The following is a 21,363-nucleotide window of genomic DNA, read 5'->3' on the forward strand; positions in this document are numbered from 1 at the left end:
TTCTCAGAAACAACAGATACAAGCCTGTAAACACCCGTGTCAGTGCAACTGGTTCAGAAATGTGCAGGTGGAATGTAATGGACCTGCAAGCAGCAACATTTACACAGAGCACAATAAGCAATGAATATTCCTATTTATATAAATAAGTACAAAGTTAAAAAGACATTGTGTGGAATTTTGATATACACACACACTGGAAAAGTTGTTATACACACTGGAAGTATATAACATAATCAAAACAAAAGTGTCTGAATGCTTATTTCCCTTCACTGTATGCCTTGAATACAAAATTAATATTCATAAGTTATGAAATAATGTTCAGTGGAATTGTTTGTAGGTATGCCTGTATATGATGTATTTCTTATGGCAACCCTCAAGCAACCATCCATTCCATTGCCGTAAATTGCTCGTTAAATACTTTATTTGAAAAGAAACAAATTTATCAGTTGTCTTACAGGGCCTGGAAGCCCTGCGTTTAAATCCCATATAAACACACTGCAACATATTAATCATGTCTTTCTGCTTTAAATCTCTCTCTCTCTCTCTCTCTCTCTCTCTCTCTCATTTTTATATGATATACCCTTCACTGGGGGACTGTAGGTGCTGCCGTTCAATCAATGTCTGCATGTTCAGGCACTGAGAGAATGCTTCCTAGACACTGGGTGAAAGATAATTTTCCGAGCATAACTTGACAGCATCTGACTTCAGCTTTTCTTGTGGTGAAAAACAAGGTCGTAGGGATGGACAAACCAGTGAATGTAGAAGTATATAGATAAACATGTCTTGCTCATGTAAATTCCTTTCATGAGGGCAGACACTTGATGCGGATACGTAACAGACAAAAAGCAATACATATCAGGGGTTTTTTTCTGTAAGAAATCAAATGAAGGGTCCATAATCACCTAATTACTGTAGGAAGGCATTAACACTAGAGAGGTTATTAATATATTTCTCCAGAATAAACCACAATGTCACAGTATGATCTCTGAGCTCACCAGTACCTGCTGAAAGCTGTAGCATCAGGTGGTATATTTATTTGTTTTGATTTCACTTGGCACAAAATTTTGGGGATCACTTCATTTTAAGATCTTTTTTTTTTTTAGGATGAAGGACGCAAGTATCATCGCTTCTATGATCACAGTGGTGATGGACTGGGAGGATTCAAAGTGGAGAGGTGAATAATTACATTTAAAATACTTAAATGGTTAAAATAGATAAAGGTACGATAATAATGGCTTTTGCAGTACAGAAGAAATATACCTTGAAATCTCATATTTTGCAGTTTCTGTTACTTCACATCCTTGCCCCATCCTGTCATCTCTCTGTTGTTATAGAAACCAACAACATCGGACTGAGGGGGATGATAATGCTGCACATCTACAGGAGCAACAGCTGCTCATGGAGAAGGCCATATTGTAAGTGTTTTGCCTGCCTTTGCCTGAAGGGGGCAATGGGAAGAAGGTTATTCTGCCACATATACCATGCTACAGCTGAGCTGAAAATAATCCACTCTAATAATCACTCTATACAATCGTCACACACAGAAAAAAAACATCTCAGAATACACAACATATAAAGCTTTGAGGTAGACTATGACAGGCTCCACTGTCAGCAAAGAACAGAAAGCTGAGGCTACACTGGGTACCGATTAAACACCTAAAGTGGACAGTTAAAGACTGGGTAGAAGTCCAGGTAAAATTTTTGCACCATTCTTTAAAAAAAAAAAAAAAAAAAATTAGAGAGACTGCTGTGTGGGAGATCAACAGTTTCTAAAAAATTCAGACCAGCCTGTCTGACACCAACAAGTCACTGAGATCATTTAATTTTACCCCTGATTCTCATATACTTTTTTTTAATGTGAACATTAAAACAAAATTATTTTTGATTGTATAATGGCATCGTTGAGCAGATGTTCTTATTAAAGTGGATAGTAATGCAAGGTAAGGTAAGATAAATAGCTGTGGGTCAGATAGTAAGGACCACCAACAGAATTTTGTTCAAGGTACTACTGAGCTGGCATTGTGAGTACTAGTTAAATTAGGGTTCACTGCCAGGTGACTGGCTCTATAACTGCAGTCCAATGATATTCTCGGGAAACATGAAATCAGCTCTTAGTGCTGCCCAAGGGGTCTAAACACAGCCTATAGCCCATGTGCGGACAAAATAAACACAGTGGTTCTCAACCTGTGAACAATTGCCCATAATTGAATTTGGTCTAACGTTGACCATGAGCTACAGTCAATATAAATTCGTTTTCTGAGGGTATATGAAGTCTGTTGAGGTCGAGGTTGTCAGGAGAGGGAGGATGTATTTATATTTCACAGAATGGTCTTCATAAAGGCAGCTTTAGCTCAAATCAGATAAAATCGCATTTATAATTTTGAATGTGAAAATTTGTGGGAACCAAAAAAACCTGTAGCCTTACACATTTCAGCACAGGGCCAGCAGTGGGCCACACCACATAAACCAAACCATAACCGGGCCACATCTGGCATGCCATCATATAAACAGTGCCATCACTGCCAGACCTGGTCCACATCTGGTTGACATACCACTTGCCATGCCAGAACTCAGCCAGCAGTGCCGGCTCAATGCCAGATCTGGCCCTGACCCGTCTGCTACGTGGATACATATATGATTTGATCATAATATATACAGTACTGTATAATACAGCCACAGTATGGCAATGTATTGTTTTTGTTTTGTTTTGTTTTACATATTAATGCTTTTATTTCTTTTTCGTAGAATTCAGAGGGCCTGGAGAACTTTGCTGGAGCGTAAACAAGGCTGGCAGGAGGAGCCAAAGAGCCACATGAATCATTTTGAGTTGGTGACACAGGAGGATGCCCTTCCCACCAACCTTCCTACTGGAGAGCTGGGTCAAAACCTCACACTGGTAGGGAACCTAAAATAGAGAGAGAGAGAGAGAGAGAGAGAGAGAGAAATAGGCTGGGGGATGAAGATGTTGTTGAGATGAGTGTCCATTGGCTTGATGCCCAGATCTGTAATTAGCAGCTAATTAGATTAATTTGCTAAGCAGGTTAATTGATTAATGAAGTAGTCTGAGGGTTTTTTTTGTCCTCAGAGCTCACGGTGAATTAAACACTGTTCACCATCCCAAAACACCCAAAAAAAACAGCAGTATTGAGGAATACAGATATATCTCTACAGCATTAGTTTCGTTTCTGTGGAGGTGTAAGTAGCATCTTGCTTTTATTCTTCACATTACCTCCATCCTGCTCCTCCCAGGGGCATGGTTACTATCTGAAAGCTGCAGATCAATGAGGAAAAGATGGAGAGGGAAGTGCTGTGGTGGTTATGGAGTGCTGCATATATTACAGGAATATCGTCCATGTTTTTGCATCTTTTTATGCACTGAATGAAATACATGCACATAAACACATACATATGTATATCAGGTTCATATCGGATATGTACATGAAGACTCTTACCCCATATGCCCACCCTTGGAGGATGATCTGATCATCACATGCATCATTTATCGGAAAAAAAATATAACCATGTGCTAATGACCAAAGTGTAGCAGATGAATGTACTGAAATTGATAGTCTGAACCTTGAGAGCAAGAGCGGTCACATTTTTGGCCTTTGGTTTATTTATTGCTGGCCTCTGTGATTCAGTGAGCTGTCCCTTCACCTGAATACATTATTCACACTTTATTTACAGCTCTGGTCACATCCACAGGTGGGCGTGTCATTCAGTTTTCCTTCTGGATATTGTTGTGAAGCTTGTGACTTTCCCCTGACACTGTCCTCTAAGTTACGTTTAGGAGAATAGACCAAAATGACTAAAATGATGCACTGTACATCAATTACATAATGCTTATTAGTGGTTGCTAATTATTTTGTTATTATTATTTTTAACCATATTATTAAGTGACTTTTATGCTGGTGAAGCTTTGAATGATTAGTATTTTGGTATGATTAAGTTTTCTACCTTCAGGGTGTTCGTGCTTTCCAGAATATTTGCACTAATGTTGTTTATCTTTTTTGATATTTTCAGAGTGCAGGCTAAACTCCGGCTCTCATTAGTTACCCTGTCAAATTCTGTTAGTACCTCATGTGTCACAATATTACATAATATTTGGTAATGATGAAACCTGGCTTGAAATTAAGCAGTTTATTTTTTCAATGGAAAGGCTTTCTCTGTAACTTAAACATAGCTTAAACATAGCTTCTGATGAATGCTTAGTAGCATAGGATTTGAAATAGGAAGTAAAAGAAATCCTGGACCAACCTGGTAGTGCCAGAATGCCTTCATGCATATTTATGAAATGTGAGATCAAATATACTGCAGTTCAGGTCTGTAGAGCAGGTCTGAGATGAACACCAGCCCTGCTTGCATGGTGAAAAGCTGCATAGCAGTATGGCTGGGATGCTATAAAGCTACGCTTAATTACTCTTCAGTACAGGCCTAGAAAATCACACTCAGTCAATAGGTTAATGGTTGGTTCCTTTTGCTCAAGGTCTCCAAACAATTCTTCCATTAAAGGTTCTATATCATTGGATTGTTTCCTCAATTAGATTAGATTAAATTCCTTCCCATCGGATTGGCCATTGTAACCTGTTTTAGAGTCATTGCTCAAGTAGCTTCATTGCTTGAGTCAAAATGGGGATGTGATATGTGTTAAAGAAGCTCAGCTTGGGGTTTTCAGATTAGATTGCTATTTTCATAATACCGCTACTCCCATGAGCGAATGATAGCTTTTGTAATAACTTCCATAGATGAATAATATATGAGTGAATCACCCCTTCCCTGCAAATGGATCTTCATTCAGAGTGAATGTTTATTTGAGGTGTAACGAGATAAAATGCACAGAATCACAAAGTGCATGCAGGAGGTAATTTTTTTTTATGTTCTATGTATCAAAAGGATGGAAAAACAGTAATAAATATTTCTTTATTTGTATAATGATCTGTCATAGGGCATTTTCGTAAAGGTTTGTAGATGAACAACTCTACAGGTTTTTTCCAGATTAGATTGATTGGGTTAAGATCAGGTAAAATGGCAGACCATTCCTTTACATACATCAATGCTATTATGTGTGTTTAGGCCCACTGAAAAACCAGCGGTAGAAAGCATATCTATTGGAAAGTAATGATGAGAATTATTATTCAGGACTATGGGAAAGGTAGAAATTCATTCCTCCCTGACTACTGTCTTTCACCCCCTGTCCACTTTGCTGCTCCACAAACAGAGATTTATGAACATTAGATGAGAGAGGGTCTTCTACTGATTTATGAATTGTGAACTGTAACTGGACAAGCTTATTTACCAGTGACAGCACCTTCTTAAATAAATAAATAAATAAATAAATAAATAAATAAATAAATAAATAATTTGTTAACTAAACAGCCCTGTGGTCCCCACCTTGGTTGTATATCTTCAGGCACTTGAGAGAAGTGGGCTTTGGGCTGTGGGCTCCATTAGTGTGTGTGTGTGTGTGTGTGTGTGTTTAGGGGCCAAGCGTGTGTTTCTCTGCACACACACTTGGTCCATAAAGGAATGTGCCCAAATTAGCCATTGATTTTTTGTGAGATGGGAGAAGTCGAGATTTATTGCAGGTGTCTGAGAGTGAAGTGAGGACTCATATTTCTGAGAGAGAGAGAGAGAGCGAGAGCGAGAGAGAGAGAGGAATAAAGTGTTGGTAGATGGCAAGGAGACTTACAGAAGACAACCGATCATTTAGAGTTTATATGTTTATTCGTATTTAATGATATTAGATCCAGAGTCTCCGCTGGATGTTGTCTGGTTCGGGTTCTTCTTCAGCTGCAGATCAGATCGATGTGGCTTATAAACTATTTCACTAAGCTCTCAATAATGTAGCATGCAGATTTTTCACTAAGAGCTTCATTTATAAATGTCAGTAAGTAAACAATTCATAAAAGTGCTTTTCCCCTAAAATACCCATTCTATACATCCTATATCTTGGGCAAACAAGGTATTTTCTCAAACATGTCCAACTTTTCTCTTGGGGTAATCAGGTATTGCAACACATTTAGTAAATACACTGATCAGGCATAACATTATGACCACTGACAGGAAGCGTGAATAACACTGATTATTTCCTCATCATGGCACCTGTTAGTGGGTGGGATATATTAGGCAGCAAGTGAACATTTTGTCCTCAAAGTTGATGTGTTAGAAGCAGGAAAAATGGACAAGTGTAAGGATTTGAGCGAGTTTGACAAGAGCCAAATTGTGATGGCTAGACAACTGGATCAGAGCATCTTCAAAACTGCAGCTCTTGTTGTGGTGTTCCTGGTCTGCAGTGGTCAGTATCTATCAAAAGTGGTCCAAGGAAGGAACAGTAGTGAACCGGTGACAGGGTCATGGGCGGCCAAGGCTCACTGACACACATGGGGAGCGAAAAAGGGGGTCCAAAACAATATTATGCAGGTGGTCATAATGTTATGCCTGGTCTGTGCATCTAGGTAGATCGCACTGTTAAGCACCCATCGTCTCCAATATTACAAAAATCATACGCTTATGAATTTGTGTGATCGATCTGCAGTTCAAAAGCCATTTGTCTGTTTGAAAACAAAGATGAAGAATCCAGAATCAATCCTGGATGCAGCTACAGAACTCAAGCCAAGCCTCTGTGTCTGCTTTCTGTGTTGCTAGTTGAGTAAATCGCTTTTAATGAGTTCCCTGGAGGGGTGGAATGATGATGTTCTTGTACTGTAATCACACACTTCCACTTGCACTTATCCCAATGTTTTCCTTTGTACTGCTTTATTTTACTCTTGTGATCCCTGATCAAGCAACTACCATTACTTGTACCTATGAATATGTCGTTGTATATGAGTATAACATGCTTCCATGACACTGGAAAGAAAACAACAATATATTTTTTTTTATGTCCAAGCCTGACTTGTGCCAAGTTTTGGGGTTTTTGCCATTACAGTTCATAAAATCCTTGCTAAATTATAGTCAGCAATTAACATGTGGGCTGGCGATCTCATCGATTTATCCCAAGCAAAGATTTCTCCAGTGTAGAATTCTTAAACAGAGAAGAAGCAGAGAGTTAATTGGCCTTGAATTGATGTTTGTTAAAAAAAAAAGAAAGAAAAAAGCTTACACTGAGATTTTAGATGAATCACCAGCATTCTTAATAATGCTTTTAGTCCAGTGCAGGTCAAAGCTGACATCAGCATTGCTCTGTACATTAATGAACATTTTGTGTTTTGTAATGGCAAAATGGAAGGAGGGAAGAGAATGATTAAAAATTCATAACTATTCACCCTTCATTCCGGTGCAGCTGCTTGCCATGTCACATAATTACTTAAATTAGTTAATTGCATCTGTGCGCAATTAATTTGTCACCTGTGAACAAATAGCATCATAAAGACGAAGGAGCTAGCCCAAAAAAAAAAGAGAACGTCTGGGACAAATGTCTGGGAAGGTATTTCTTAGGATTTGGTTAAAAAATAGCAAAACATGTTAGTAATGTTATGTTCCTATCACGGTGGCTTAGTGGTTATCACGTTCACCTCATGTGTCCTGGGTTCGAGTCTCGCTCCCACTCACTGTGTGGAGTTTGCATGTTCTCCCCGTGCTTGGTGGGTTTCCTCCGGGCGCTCCGGTTTCCTCCCACAGTCCAAAGACATGCTTCTAGGCTGATTGGAGTCTCTAAATTGTCCGTAGTGTGCGATTACGTGAGTGAATGTGTGTGTGTGTGCCCTGCGATGGGTTGGCACTCCGTCCAGGGTGTATCTTGCCATGATGCCTGAGATAGGCCCAGGCTCCCCGTGACCCGAGTATAGATCATATAAGCGGTACAGACAATGAAATGGAATGTTCCTATCATAATGACACATAATTGGTCTGATGGATATTTAGTATGTGAAATAACCTTGTATAGATAGAGCAGATTATTATATATTAAGCCTTCACTTGAATATAGTATGTCAAAAACCTTGCCAGAAGAGGAATCTTTCGGAATATACCTTGTGAAGAAGTGAATGAATTCCTTGTGAAGTAAACTATGAGTGTGCTATAGGGAGTATAGTCTAAGGCAGCCATGTTTGTAGGCTATTCTGTTTGCTGGGAGTTCTGACAAATCATACCCATGCACTCAAGGTGAAAGAAGTGCTGGAGGTTGATAGTGTCAATCAAACATTTATTGCTTTTCAGGACATGACAGAGATTTAATCTAGTCCAGTCCCAAATGCCATTATTTTAAAACATTTACATAATCGCTCTTTTCCTTTCACATGCCTTTCCTTCTCATTTTAATACAGATTGCATTCTTTATCTATTTCCTTGCTCCTATCAAAGCCTTTAATGCTATCTTTACATGAATTCATTTTTGTTGCACTCCATGTGTTACAGTACTGCTCCGATCACACGCTTGCCTATTACCATATGCAAATGGTGAGTTATCAGTCACTCCGTCACTCCGTCCAAAACCCAAACATGCTTTGCGTCTCACATTTTGTTTATGTCTGCACCAGTCAGAGGTGCAATGATGTTTGCTCATGTCTGACCATAATTCCAGTTTCCCCTGCACACTCCATTAGAGCTGCTGATCAGCTCTGAAATGGGTTGCAGGAAAGAGAGTGCAGATTATTTCTGCTGTTGTCCACAGATCACTGTCGAAATAAGTCAACTAACAGCAGATGGACATCTGTAATAACGTCACACATTACAGTAGCGGCTTGTAATTGAAAAATCTTTTTCATAATCTCGTATGCACCTTGTGTTTGGGGCATTGTGACAATACCAGTGAAATTTTTAGTATAGAATCTAATATAGATAGAGAATATCTGATAGAGAATTCAGTAAATATTCTTGCTGTGTGTTTTGTCAGCCATGTTGTTATTTTTTTTTTTTTACCATAAAATTGATCTCTTATCAGATGTACACTAGGTAACTAAAGGGAATGAGAGAAGCTAGTCAGATGCTCATAACGGCACTAGAAATATACGCTGCACCATGTGGCTTGCTTTTGCACGAATACAGAACCCACATCACATCTACTAACATTTTTTTCTCTTTCGTTTTTCTTTCTCTCCCTCTCACTTGAGAAATCTTTGCAATTAAGAATTACTTAAGCACTTTCTGAAAATCCCTATCGCACAGAAAGGAACCTCTTTTTCTTTCTTTCTTTCCTTTTTTTAGCCACAACATGGTTCCTGAAAGTGAACTGACTAAGAGCTGGCTCTTTTTGCAGTGGAAAGCCCATAAGTGTGTCCCTTCTCACAGATATCTAATGATCGGCAAGGCTTAATGCAATAAATGTCTATGGGAAATGTGCTACTTTCAAAGCACTTAGGGCTAAAAGATAGCCGGCCAAGCAGGAGTAGTATAAAATAGGCTCCAAATTTATCTCCTTCAGGTTCAAAGGAGGACTTGTGGTGTCTGCTGCACTCTCTTTCTAGCTGTAGTCGGCTATTTTTAGCTCCTTATCTTTAGGACTAGCATGCCTGTATCTGCTGAATGCTCTTTTCTTGGCTGAGAGAGAGAGAGAGAGAGAGAGAGTGAGAGAGAGAGAGAGAGAGAGAGAGAGAGAGAAAGAGAGAGAGAGAGAGAGAGAGAGAGAGAGAGAGAGATGCAGCTGTAAGAGGACAGTATTGGACAGAGTGATAAATTAATAATGTTTCTTTCTATAGAGTAAAAATATTTATGCTCTAGTCTGTTCCTGGTCTGAATCGACAGCTTGTTTTGTACAATACAAGAAAATGAGTATCTTAAAATATATTCAAATTTATAATATGTATAAACATAAGATTCCAGTAAACCAAATATAAGTTTATTAAACCTATTTCTAGATCTTTTTTTTTTTCTTTTTACTTATTTCAAGCTTGAGGTAGTCCTATTCTGTTTACAGATCAAATGAAAAAGTATAAATTTGATTTATGGTTATTATATAATAGAAAAGAGTAGGACTTAATATGGCTTTTTTTTTTTTTTTTTTTGCAGGGTGCTTTGGCAAATATTTGATGATCTCAATATTATAGTCTGTAATCTCATAAGAGTTGCAGCCAGGTTGCACACATTTGTGGATTAACGGCTCACTCATTCGCGATAATGCAGATCCTACAGTATGTCAAGGGAAATAATTAGACAGAGAGGTATTCTTCTAAAGCTGCATGGTTTCATGGTGGTTTCTAAAATTGAGAACGAAGAAATTAAAAAAGGAAGTGGAGTGCAAGAATGGTTTTAAAAGGGCAAAGTCATACGATGAGTTAAACATTGTTTTTCAGTGAAAGTGCCAGTTTCTGGGTTCATATTCAAGGTGGTCAAACAGAATTGTAGCTTTCTGAGGTTGTAAAATGAGTTTTCTTACCACTGCAGTCTTTTGTTTCACTCTGTAAATCTCAGACTGCAAAATAGCCTACTGGGCTTTCAGGCCCTCTGGCAAACATGGACATCTTATTTCACATTTATTGTGGCTTTAAAGCAGAGAAATAGTGACAAGTATACTATGCCCTATTTATGCTTTAATCAGTTTTTTTTCCCGAAATTCCAAAGGTCTGTGGCATTCCTTCATTTTTTTTTCTCCAGTCACTCATCTTCCTCAGTGACACATAAATGGATTGAATGCTTTAGGCAATGCGTTGGCTGGATATATGTGTGAAATGTGCAGTGTTTTTTCAGTTCAATATGTTATGCCTGGTAGCTACATGGGTCCCTTGCACTGTGAATGTGAGACCATGATACAATGAATACAAAACCTCTGCAACAAGTAATTAGCTATCCACTCATTTTCTGTACTGCTTATCCTACACTGGGATGTGAGGAACAATGCCTTTCCCAGGGTGCCAAGCCAACACAGGGCACAATCACACACACACAGAAGCCAGTCACTCTACAATCCATGTCTTTGGACTAGGGGAAGAAACCAGAGCACCCCAAGGAAACCCCCAAAAAGAAATATGGGTATAGATAGACAGGGACATCTGTAGATGAATAGATGATACAGAAAATCAAATATAATGGGCGCTACACACTTCCACAATATCATTATCATCACATCACATCATATCACATATCATCACATCACAATATCAGTCCTTACATCTAGATGGCTACCATTTCCATGACTTTCTGTGATTCTATAAAATTTAAAATTCTAATCTGGTCCAACACACCATTAATTTTTGTTTCACCTTTTTTATAATTCTTTCAAGTAATGGTTGGGAGGATGATAGGGGTTACAAGTTGGTATCTCAGCTCAGCTATAAAAAAAACAATGCATTATACACCGATCAGGCATACCATTATGAGCAGTGAGAGGTGAAGTGAATAACACTGATTATCTCCTCATCATGGCACCTGTTAGTGGGTGGGATATATTAGGCAGCAAGTGAACATTTTGTCCTCAAAGTTGATGTGTTAGAAGCAGGAAAAAATGGACAAGCGTAAGGATTTTGAGTGAGTTTGATGAAGGGCCAAATTGTGATGGCTAGATGACTGGATCAGAGCATCTCCAAAACTACAGCTCTTGTGGGGTGTTCCCAGTCTGCAGTGGTCAGTATCTATTAAAATTCGCCCAAGGAAGGAACAGTAGTGAACCGGTGACAGGGTCATGGGCGGCCAAGGCTCATTGATGCACGTGGGGAGAGAAGGCTGGCCCGTGTGATCCGATCCAACAGATGAGCTCCTGTTGATCAAATTTCTGAAGAAGTTAATGCTGGTTCTGATAGAAAGGTGTCAGAATACACAGTGCATGATGGGTAGGGGTGTTTTGGCAGCAAAAGGGGGACTATCACAATGTTAGGCAAGTGGTCATAATGTTATGCCTGCTCGGTGTATGACAACCTACTTTCAATTGTCCCAATTTATAATGCTCTACTAGCTTTATGCCATGTTTGCTCAAAAATACCAAAAATGGAATACCAAAAAAAATTTGGGGGTTGTCCTTTGAAGGACAATATCTGCTTAGAATAAAAATAATACACCAGCTTAAAATAATCCAAGTCATAACAGTCACCACTGTTTTGTCAGATCTTATTTCTGTGAAGTATATGAGAGCGAAGCAGCCACAAAATCTCAGAGAGAAGACATTGTTTGAGTTTAATTCACCACTAAAGACTCAGGTAACGCTATTTTACAGAGACCCAGATTGAGTGTGTACTACAGCTCTGCTTTTCTGTCTCTTCCACAAATTCAGTTAGCGTCGCTCTCTCTGGAGACAGTTATTGATTTTACAGGTCGCTAAAAAGGTTAGTCAATAGCACAACAGAGCTAAAAGTGAAGGATTTTAGAGGGACGCTTCCAGTTTTCTTAATCATACAGTCCTACTTTGGATCGTGGCAGTGGAGGTTAGGTGGAGATTTATAGCCCTTTGAATATAAACTTGAAACAGAGAGTGAAAGAGGCAGCGGCAGACAGAGAGAACTGAAACTGTGTTTGTATCAGAGTTGTATGTTCAGGGGTGAATACGTGGAGTTGGTCGATTCCGCTTACAAACACTGTTGTTTTTATTGTTAGGTAGACACAGAATGTTTGGCCACTGAATGCATTCCATTGAAAAATAACATAAAAATTAGCACATTCACTTCCAAGCAAATGAATAATGGCAATTATACAACAGCTAAGTCCACTGAACTGATTGGATGAAGATTGTGATATTCCTCTGTTTGTATGCTCATTTGTGCTCATCATAGAAAAATTCTACTTCCCAGTTCCATAGTGTTTTGTTATAGCAACAACATCAGCGGACATGGCAAAGGAAGCAGAAGAAGTAGCCTTTATTTGTCACATATACATTACAGCACAGTGAAATTCTTTCTTCGCATATCCCAGCCTTGGAGGTTGGGGTCAGATACTAACAGATAAATGATACTTTTAGGAAATATAACTTCTGACTGAAAGCTTTATGAAGATGAAAATAAAGAAGGGATGTCAGTTTCACCGAAAGCACCTTAATGAGAATGTACACATTAATGTGACCAAAAAGTGCATGCTACAAATTATAAACAAAGCCGAGTCTGGCTTTTTGAATAAATTATATTATAAATGAATTATTAATGAATAATTTATATTATAAATTGTGAATAAAACTCACTGGAAAGATTTCAGATTACCCAAGGACTTTCTAGATTTCTATAATATATTTTATTATTTTTAGTTATCGTTTATACTTTTTACATTTTGTGTAAAAGCTACAGTTTTGTGTACGACATATTTATTATATATATGTATATATTATATTTATTATATATTATATATATATATATTATATATATATTTATTTCCCCTGTATTTTTTTTTGTAATTAAAAATCCTCTTTTTTTAAGAATATCAAATGTGTATCATTATGAGCTGATACTCAAGGTCTATGTTTTGTTATCAGAAAGGAAAAAGTGGTACCATGGTACCACTTGGTAAAGATATGAAAGAGGTTCCAGTGTTCAGTATTCTGCCCAGTATTTCCTGAAAATCTGCTCTGATAATCACTTATTGTGGAAGGACAGGGGAATATTTCTACCTCCATGGCTGTGAAATATTATCTGTGTTATTTTTTATTCCTCATATTTCTTCCTACTCATAACTCCTAAGGCAAGTGGTGATATTCACTTGAGTTGGAAGTGTTTGATTTACCCAAATTTGTTTTTGGTACAGGCACTGGCGGGTTTGCCTTTCTATTGAGGTCCATCCAGCTCTTTAATCCAGTAAAATGCTCTGTAGAAACTGCTGCTGTCATAGTGAAACCATAGTAAATGGTATCTAGCAGCCAAGGTGATTGGAGCAAAGCGAAGTGAAAGGCACTGCCAGTGGGATTGGGCTGTAAACGTTGTCTGTATTTTCATCTACAGCAACACCAAGGGAAGAAATCTGACCACACATGAATGTTTTTTACTGCTTGAGAATTCTACAAAACCTTTATACTGGTGAACTGAATGCTGGATTTTACAGCATCACAACAGGGCGAATCGTTATTACACTTCGGTATTCATGAAATTCATCCTGTGTGGAAGTATAAACAGCGGGTGTCCTTCCACTCACACTGCCTCCAGCTGCTTAACTCCACCGTGACCTGAGACAGCAGAATTGCTTTAACACTTGCTGCACAAACATCCCTTCAGAGCTGTGTGCATGTTTCAGATCCTGTAAGAATGCAACACATTATGCATTCGGTAGATCGTCATCGACACTGCACTCACAGGTAGGAGGCCGCAGAGAAGGTATAGGAGTGAAAGCTTTTTAATACAGTGCCATGATATGAGACGCATCTACGGTAAACCACCTGTGCACTACACTGCCAGTAAAGAACACCTCCTGAAAACCAGCTAGGTGTTATTTATATGCATTATTTACGTTTTCCAGTTATTGCACTTTAAACACATTAAATTCAAGTGACCAGTCAAACAGGCTAATAATTATATAGTTAGCATAATGCATTTGGTAATAGTAGGTTGTGGTTTCCAACATTATAATTAAATGACCCCTGAAAAAAGTCAAGGATGAAGGAAAAGAGGGGAAAATGAGAAGTAAAGGAAGATAGATGGAGACAAGTTCTTCCTGGTCTCTCATTTTCTCAGTCTCTCACTCTCCCTTCATCTCACAGTAGCTCACATTAGACCTTCATCTGGCAGCTTCTGAGATGATCAAAATTCATATATGCTTTTATCAACATGCTTTCATCTCTCTCTCTCTCTCTCTCTCTCTCTCTCTCTGTTGCTCGTCCTGCCTTGCTCCTCTACATGTAAACCAGGTCACAATTATATTATTTCTTAAATCACAGTACTGGGAGTAGATTTTTGCTGACACAGACTTTATACCCTGAAGCCATTTGCCTGATCTTTACTTACTGTTGCTGGTTATTAAAATCATAAATATCATCAGGACATTGATTTGGTGCAATGAGATCGCTCTCTCTCTCTCTCTCTCTCTCTCTCTCTCTCACGCTTTGCTCATTCATGCTCTCTTTTATTATCTACTGGCCACATGTGAATCATATAACACTTTCCCAAATCTAATTCCATGATTGGTGCGAGGTGACATTTCTGTGTGGCCTTTTCATGGTGCTTCTGATACATGCTGGTCTTCTTTTACCCATCAATCCAAAGCCTCCTGGCTTGCAACGGTTTTAATTAGCATTTTCACTTCCCTTGCTTTAGCACTAGTCGACTCGGAGAAGTCCTTCAGGGACCCAAGACTACAGAAGCAGAACTTTAGAGTTGCTGCCAAGCCATAGTTTAACCTGCCAGTTATATTCAGCAGAGTAAGGATATTTTTTGGGGGCGGGAATTATATTGTGACTGTTCCCTTTGGACATGATTGCTTGACATTTTGAAATGTAATCAAACTTCATCTATAATGAAACAAACCAGTGTAATCTGTCAAAATAGCTTGTTATACCATAGTGTGTGGGTGAAACATCAAATGTCAGTGGTTCAGGTGTCTACAAACTTCTGGCCATATAATGTATATATATATAACCCTACACACACTGGACTTCTAGATTGGTAGGATTGGGTTTGGGATAGAGGAAAGCATTGTTTTTAAACTGAACAAAGAATGGATGATTGTAGTCAGTATTGGCAAAACTTTACAGTACTGTGTACTTAGCACTGAGTGTGTATATTATCTTTCAAGAATGTTGCAGTTAATCCAGAAGTCACACTCCTTATTCTTCAAGACCTCTCAGTAACATTTTTTAATGCCCTCTATTAACATCATATCACCAGCAGAACTGGCCATCCAAAAAACATTTTACGTTCAATTTATGACCCATTAAGAAACAATGTATTTGCTGTAATTGCCTGTGTATGTGTGGGAGAGCACAAAGGCCTTGATGCAACCAGAAAAGCTATTGTGTCCTGCTTGTGAATCACAGGACAATGGTTAGATACACAATAGCGTGAGATGTGTAAAGTGGGATCTGTTCAATTCAGGGTGACATGGTACATCCTGCCGAGCTCACAAAGAGCTCATTTCTCTAGTGAATAGACCTGAAAAGCCTGGGCCCCCCTATGCTCTTACAGATACACTGCTGGACTTGAAGATACATTTCAGAACATGATTGAGTCGAAATGGGGTAGAGAGTACGAAAGAGAGAGAGAGAGAATGCATTTCAGAGACTCAGTAATACTTTTCTTTTTTTTTTTTGAAAGGCTACCATTTTGACATCCCCGGTCGCTCTGATTATTCCCATGATATGCTAAGCAGGCATGTTCCATTTGTGTGTATGCTAATTTGTTCTGATCTTCCGTGCCGCTGTATGTTGCAGTATAATTCACGGGGTAAAGTCGATTGAAACTGAAAGAGAACACATAGCTAATTTGGATGATTATTTTTTATGATGATAAAACACATGTCCATACTTTTTTGTGTACAAGATCATAATTTCAGCAAAAAAATTGCAGCTTTTCCATACGTTTAATAATAATAATAATAATAATAATAATAATAATAATAATAAAATAAATAAATAAATAAATAAATAAATAAATAAATAAATAATAATAATAATAATAATAATAATAATAATAATAATAATAATAATAATAATAATAATAATAAAACAGCTATTAATCACATTTCTAGGGACCAAGAAATGACAACATATGAACTATTTCAGGTTTTGTTGTCACCTTAAAGGTCGTCAGTTTAATAAAAACCTGTAAGCAATATACAGAGTAGGTAACAACTCTTAAATCGAATTTTTCGTGTTGATTAATTTTTGTATGTTATGTTTGTGGTGCATTTTGTAGCGAGGTATTTAAAAGCAGAATGTCTCCATGGCCATCAAACCGTGTGTGAAATCCATTTTTTATGTGGAATTTGTTGGAGAAAATACATTGGATCACAAGAAATATAATGCTGGAATTGTGTAAGGAACGGTTCCGCCTAAATAATATACTCAACCAGTTTTTAATGAACATAACTGAAAAATAATAGCCCGCATTTTTGCCTCAGGAGTTCATTTTCATACATACGGGAAACGCTTCATTTTCTAGGACATGAGGTCCAGAATGATAATTGCATTATTTTACAAGCACTTAGATAAAATAATAATTGTTTTTTTTTTCTTCTCTCTGTCTGAATGTACACTGTGTGATATTCCCACAGGGATTAGTATGTATTTCGATCATTGTGGCTGCAGAGCTAATCAAGGCAATCTTGTTAGAATAACCTCAGGTTGCATAACCAATACAGGAATATTTTACACAAATGCCAACAAATCCTCACTCTTGAAAAACATGCGGTTATTATGAGGTTTCACACGTGTCAAAGATCTTCTGTTACGCTTGGAAAAGCCGAAGGACCTTTAACACCAGTTTACTGAGATTAGTGATTAAAGATAAGTAGGTAAAATAAGCCTGAAACCAGACAGCACACTTCCCCTTACACAGTGAAAGTGTGTGGTGAAGGAGTTTAGTTAGGATTGCATGTGCTGTTCTTTTTTCATCTTCATATTTCTGTAGATTGGTGAGTTATTTATCACCGTTTTATTTATTTGCTGAATGTATTTGGTGGAGAAACTAATAGTTGATATATTAAACAAACAAAAGTATGTAAAACACAGACAATGAGTGTTTCTGGTTCTGAACAAAAGGGTTAGAGTTGTTCTGTTTGCTGTCTAATCTATTTAGAGGAAGCAGAGTATGAACTCAGTCGAGTCTGAAACCTGAACTTGAAATGTATGAATCACTGTATGAATCACTTTCTTCTTCGTCTGCCTTTAAGTGTGTGTGTGTGTGTGTGTGTGTGTGTCATAATTTTTAAAACATATTTTTACTCACAGATTAACAGACGATTATGATGATGACAATATAATGCATTGCTAGCTTTGCCCTCCCATAAAATATCACCACTGTCTACTCAGAACACACATACACACCCACCCCTCAGGATTATGTATTCCCTCATAGTGATAAAAACATAAGTGCTTTTACATTCAGTAGAACAGATCTTGGGTATAATAACACACACACACACACACAGACACACACACACACAAGGTAATCTGCAAGCTTTTAACTTGATTGTCATTGAGCAGTGTTGGAGTGAGCACATCTGTGAGAAGAAGTGCAGAGAATGATAATGACTTGCCTGTCAGCTGAAGCTAAATCTCCTTCACTCACCACACACACACACACAGACACACACAGCTGTGATCTCATGCCACCCTTTATCCCCATTTATATCTATTGTATCTACATTGCATGATAAGGTTTCCCATGCTATATAGCAAATAGCATAAAGACCCGTTTGCTTAGAATAAGCTCTTTCTGAGAGCCTTGTATCATAAAGCAAGATCCCCAGACCTTTCTAAGTGTTTTTAGAACTACACTCGTCATCATGTGCTGCGTTAAGACTTCACTACAGTCATACTCGTGCACACTATCACTCGTGCACACTATCACTTCAGTAACCTGGCACACTTACAGTAATAGGAACAATCTCTATGGATACACTTTGTCAAAGCACAGCAGGAATATGATGACTATACTGCAAAACAAACCAGGTCTAGAAAACAGTCTGTAAAGAACTGCTGTAGAAGAAGCCGATTGATTTTGAAAGTATCTCTAATTTATTTTTTATGGATGTAGAGAAATGATAATAAATCCTGGATGATAAATCTTGTGGCATGGACCATACTGTGTTTAGATATGCGCATTATGCTGATTTGGCTTAGCTTCATTTCCAACAACAAAGATTTTGAATTATGGTTGAGAAACATGGATGCATTTGGAAGATTTTCTCCGTTACCATATGTTAGACACCTTCATGCAATCAGCTCAAAAGCTCACATCTGGGTGATATTTGCACGTCTGTGACCTGGTACCATATGCGTCTATCATATCCTATTATTGCATTATCGGAACTGACTAAATCTATTACAGAAATGTGCCGAAAATATAGCTAGCACCTTTGTGTGTGGATTAAAGGCTGATTTTATAATAAAATGAGGTATTTAACCTTGCAGGAGGCATTTTTTTTATGGTTAGCAATAGACAAAAGCTGTTCAGGCTTATTTGTTATCATGTTTGTCTCACACCTTCAGGGTTAGGGTTTGATTCTCGTCACTGCCCTGTGTATGTAGAGTTTGCACGTCTCCTTGTGCATTGGGTTTGGTCCGGGTACTCTGATTTCTTCCCCTACCCCAAAGACATTTCTTTTATGCTAACTGGAATCTTAAGTTATCTGTAGCGTGGGAGCATTTGTGATTGTGCCCGTGATTGGTTTCCACCATGTCCGGCCCGTCCCCCATCTTGTGCTCTGAGTCACAATAACATTGTGTGTGAGAAAATGGATGGATCTTTCAAGTTTTAAATGGAATCAAAAAGAAAGTGTTGGATGGAAAAATGTCAACAAGACAATTAAAGGGTAAAGACGCAAGCATGAGAAAGAATGACATGTATATTATGTCATGTTTTACAGTCTGTTTTACTCTGGTAGCTTGAGTGATGCTGCTACAGGCTCACACAGAACACACACAGAAACATAGCTGTGTTTTGACCTAAAATAATTCTAAAATAAGTCAGTTAAGTAAGCATCATAAATCACATTGAAAATCACACAGTTTCATTCTCTGGGAGAAAATGGCTCATTAGTCAGCATTCTTCATAGCTTCGCTAATGCATTTGCAACAATCAGGTCAAGAGCTGATGTGTGTTATTAAGGCCAGTGGAGCTGTGGGTGGTGAACTCCGGTAATCACACACACACACACACACACACACACCATTCCTGTTATAGGTAACTCTGAGACATGGTTCAGTCAGACCGAACTGTCTGAGGAACTCGGACTGAAACCTCATAACATCATGAAGTCTGTCTGTCAATCTGTCTGTCTGTCTCTCTCTCTCTCTCTCTCTCTCACACACACACACACACACACACACACAACAGCATCAGCCTTATGCTTACACATACTTTCAAAAGCTAAATTGTGTGTGATATGCACTACTGGAACAAGAAGCAGCATTCACACACAAACACCTTCTCTATCTATCTATCTATCTATCTATCTATCTATCTATCTATCTATCTATCTATCTATCTATCTATCTATCTATCTATCTATCTATCTATCTATCTATCTATCTATCTATCTATCTATCTATCTATCTATCTGTCTATCTGTCTGTCTGTCTGTCTGTCTGTCTGTCTATCTACATTTATTGTCACTTGTGAAAAGGAAAGAATGAAACATAAAGGATCCTATTGTTGCTAGTGTGTGTGTGTGCATGTTTGTGTGTGTGGTGTATTCGGTTGTTACTATGGCTAGTACATAAGTTCAAATTGTCTCCCAAGGGTTGTCTTAGTTTACACTTCAATACTTCTGTTGCGGCTTGATTGATGCACCTGACAGCCTTTTACTCGGATTACATGATGAGGGGGATCAGATGAGAAACTCGACCCATAAATGAATTTGTGCACGGATGATGATTTTGATCTTTGTTGTTATTTAATGTGTTCCCAGTGCATATATTCACCTCAATTTCCATGCATAATACCTTCTGACGTTGTACTTGGGCACAAAAACTATGAGTTCATTAGCCTAAAAACGAACTATCCGGACACCATCTTCTCATTTAATCTCACTGGCCGACGAGATTAAATCTTCTTGCGTGTCCTGTTATAGTGCTTTCGTTCATGTTTCCTTTTACGATGTGTGCAATGTGTATTGTTCTAAAATGCTTTTACATCCCTGTGCTTCTTCTTCAATAATGTCCCTTTAATTTAGGAAGCATCTTCACCCACATTATGGTTGCTGATTGTTGCATGAAATCTTCTTAACCAATAGCAACATCTCCAATAAATGACACCAGCTTCAATTTGTATATGACTTTTGTTTGCATATGCAATAGAAGCATATTAATTAACAAAAATAAATGCCTGGATGCTTATTTAGTTGCATCTAAAGGGAGTCAAAGGCTGAAATAACATATGAAAATTACTGCCTCAGTAAAATTCTGTGCTAGCGAATCCATAATGGTTGTTGAAACAACGAAAACATGGAAAAACAGTAGATAAATAATGTGAAGTACTAAGACTGGGAAAACAGAAAACAGTGCATAGATTTGCAATGATACAAGACTAGTGGTGGTGGTGGTGGTGGAGGTGGTGGAGGTGGTGGGCGGGGCTGTATATAAACAGACCAGGGTGAAGAAAAAAAAACTAAGTCATGTGAGTGGACATGTGTGGTGTAAAATGGTAGCAGTTTCTAATTAACTTCTTAGCAGGTGCCTGAATACACCTGTCAGTGCCAGAGGTAATGGGGTCAGCAATACCCATGGAGTGTATAGGAATACCTGTATGTTTGTGTGTGTGTGTGTGTGTGTGGTGGGGGTGGGGGTGGGGGTCTATAAAGAGGAGCTTTGTCAGTATTTAGTAGAGAATTCTTAAAATTCATCAGTATACTAGTTTTTCAGTCACA

At 38.2% G+C, this 21,363-nt stretch overlaps 1 protein-coding gene across 1 annotated transcript in view; it reads left to right on the forward strand.

Annotated features, from left to right (window-relative positions):
* The window catches only part of schip1 (schwannomin interacting protein 1), a 270,203-nt gene that overhangs the window by 53,314 nt on the left and 195,526 nt on the right, over positions 1 to 21,363 (forward strand). Inside the window, exons 8-10 of the mRNA XM_058418425.1 lie at positions 1,104 to 1,174; positions 1,335 to 1,415; positions 2,746 to 2,896. Coding sequence (XP_058274408.1) covers positions 1,104 to 1,174; positions 1,335 to 1,415; positions 2,746 to 2,896 — 303 coding nt within the window. The remainder of the gene's footprint in view (positions 1 to 1,103; positions 1,175 to 1,334; positions 1,416 to 2,745; positions 2,897 to 21,363) is intronic.

This window comes from Hemibagrus wyckioides, linkage group LG20 (assembly GCF_019097595.1).
Source record: "Hemibagrus wyckioides isolate EC202008001 linkage group LG20, SWU_Hwy_1.0, whole genome shotgun sequence".
NCBI lineage: Eukaryota > Metazoa > Chordata > Actinopteri > Siluriformes > Bagridae > Hemibagrus > Hemibagrus wyckioides.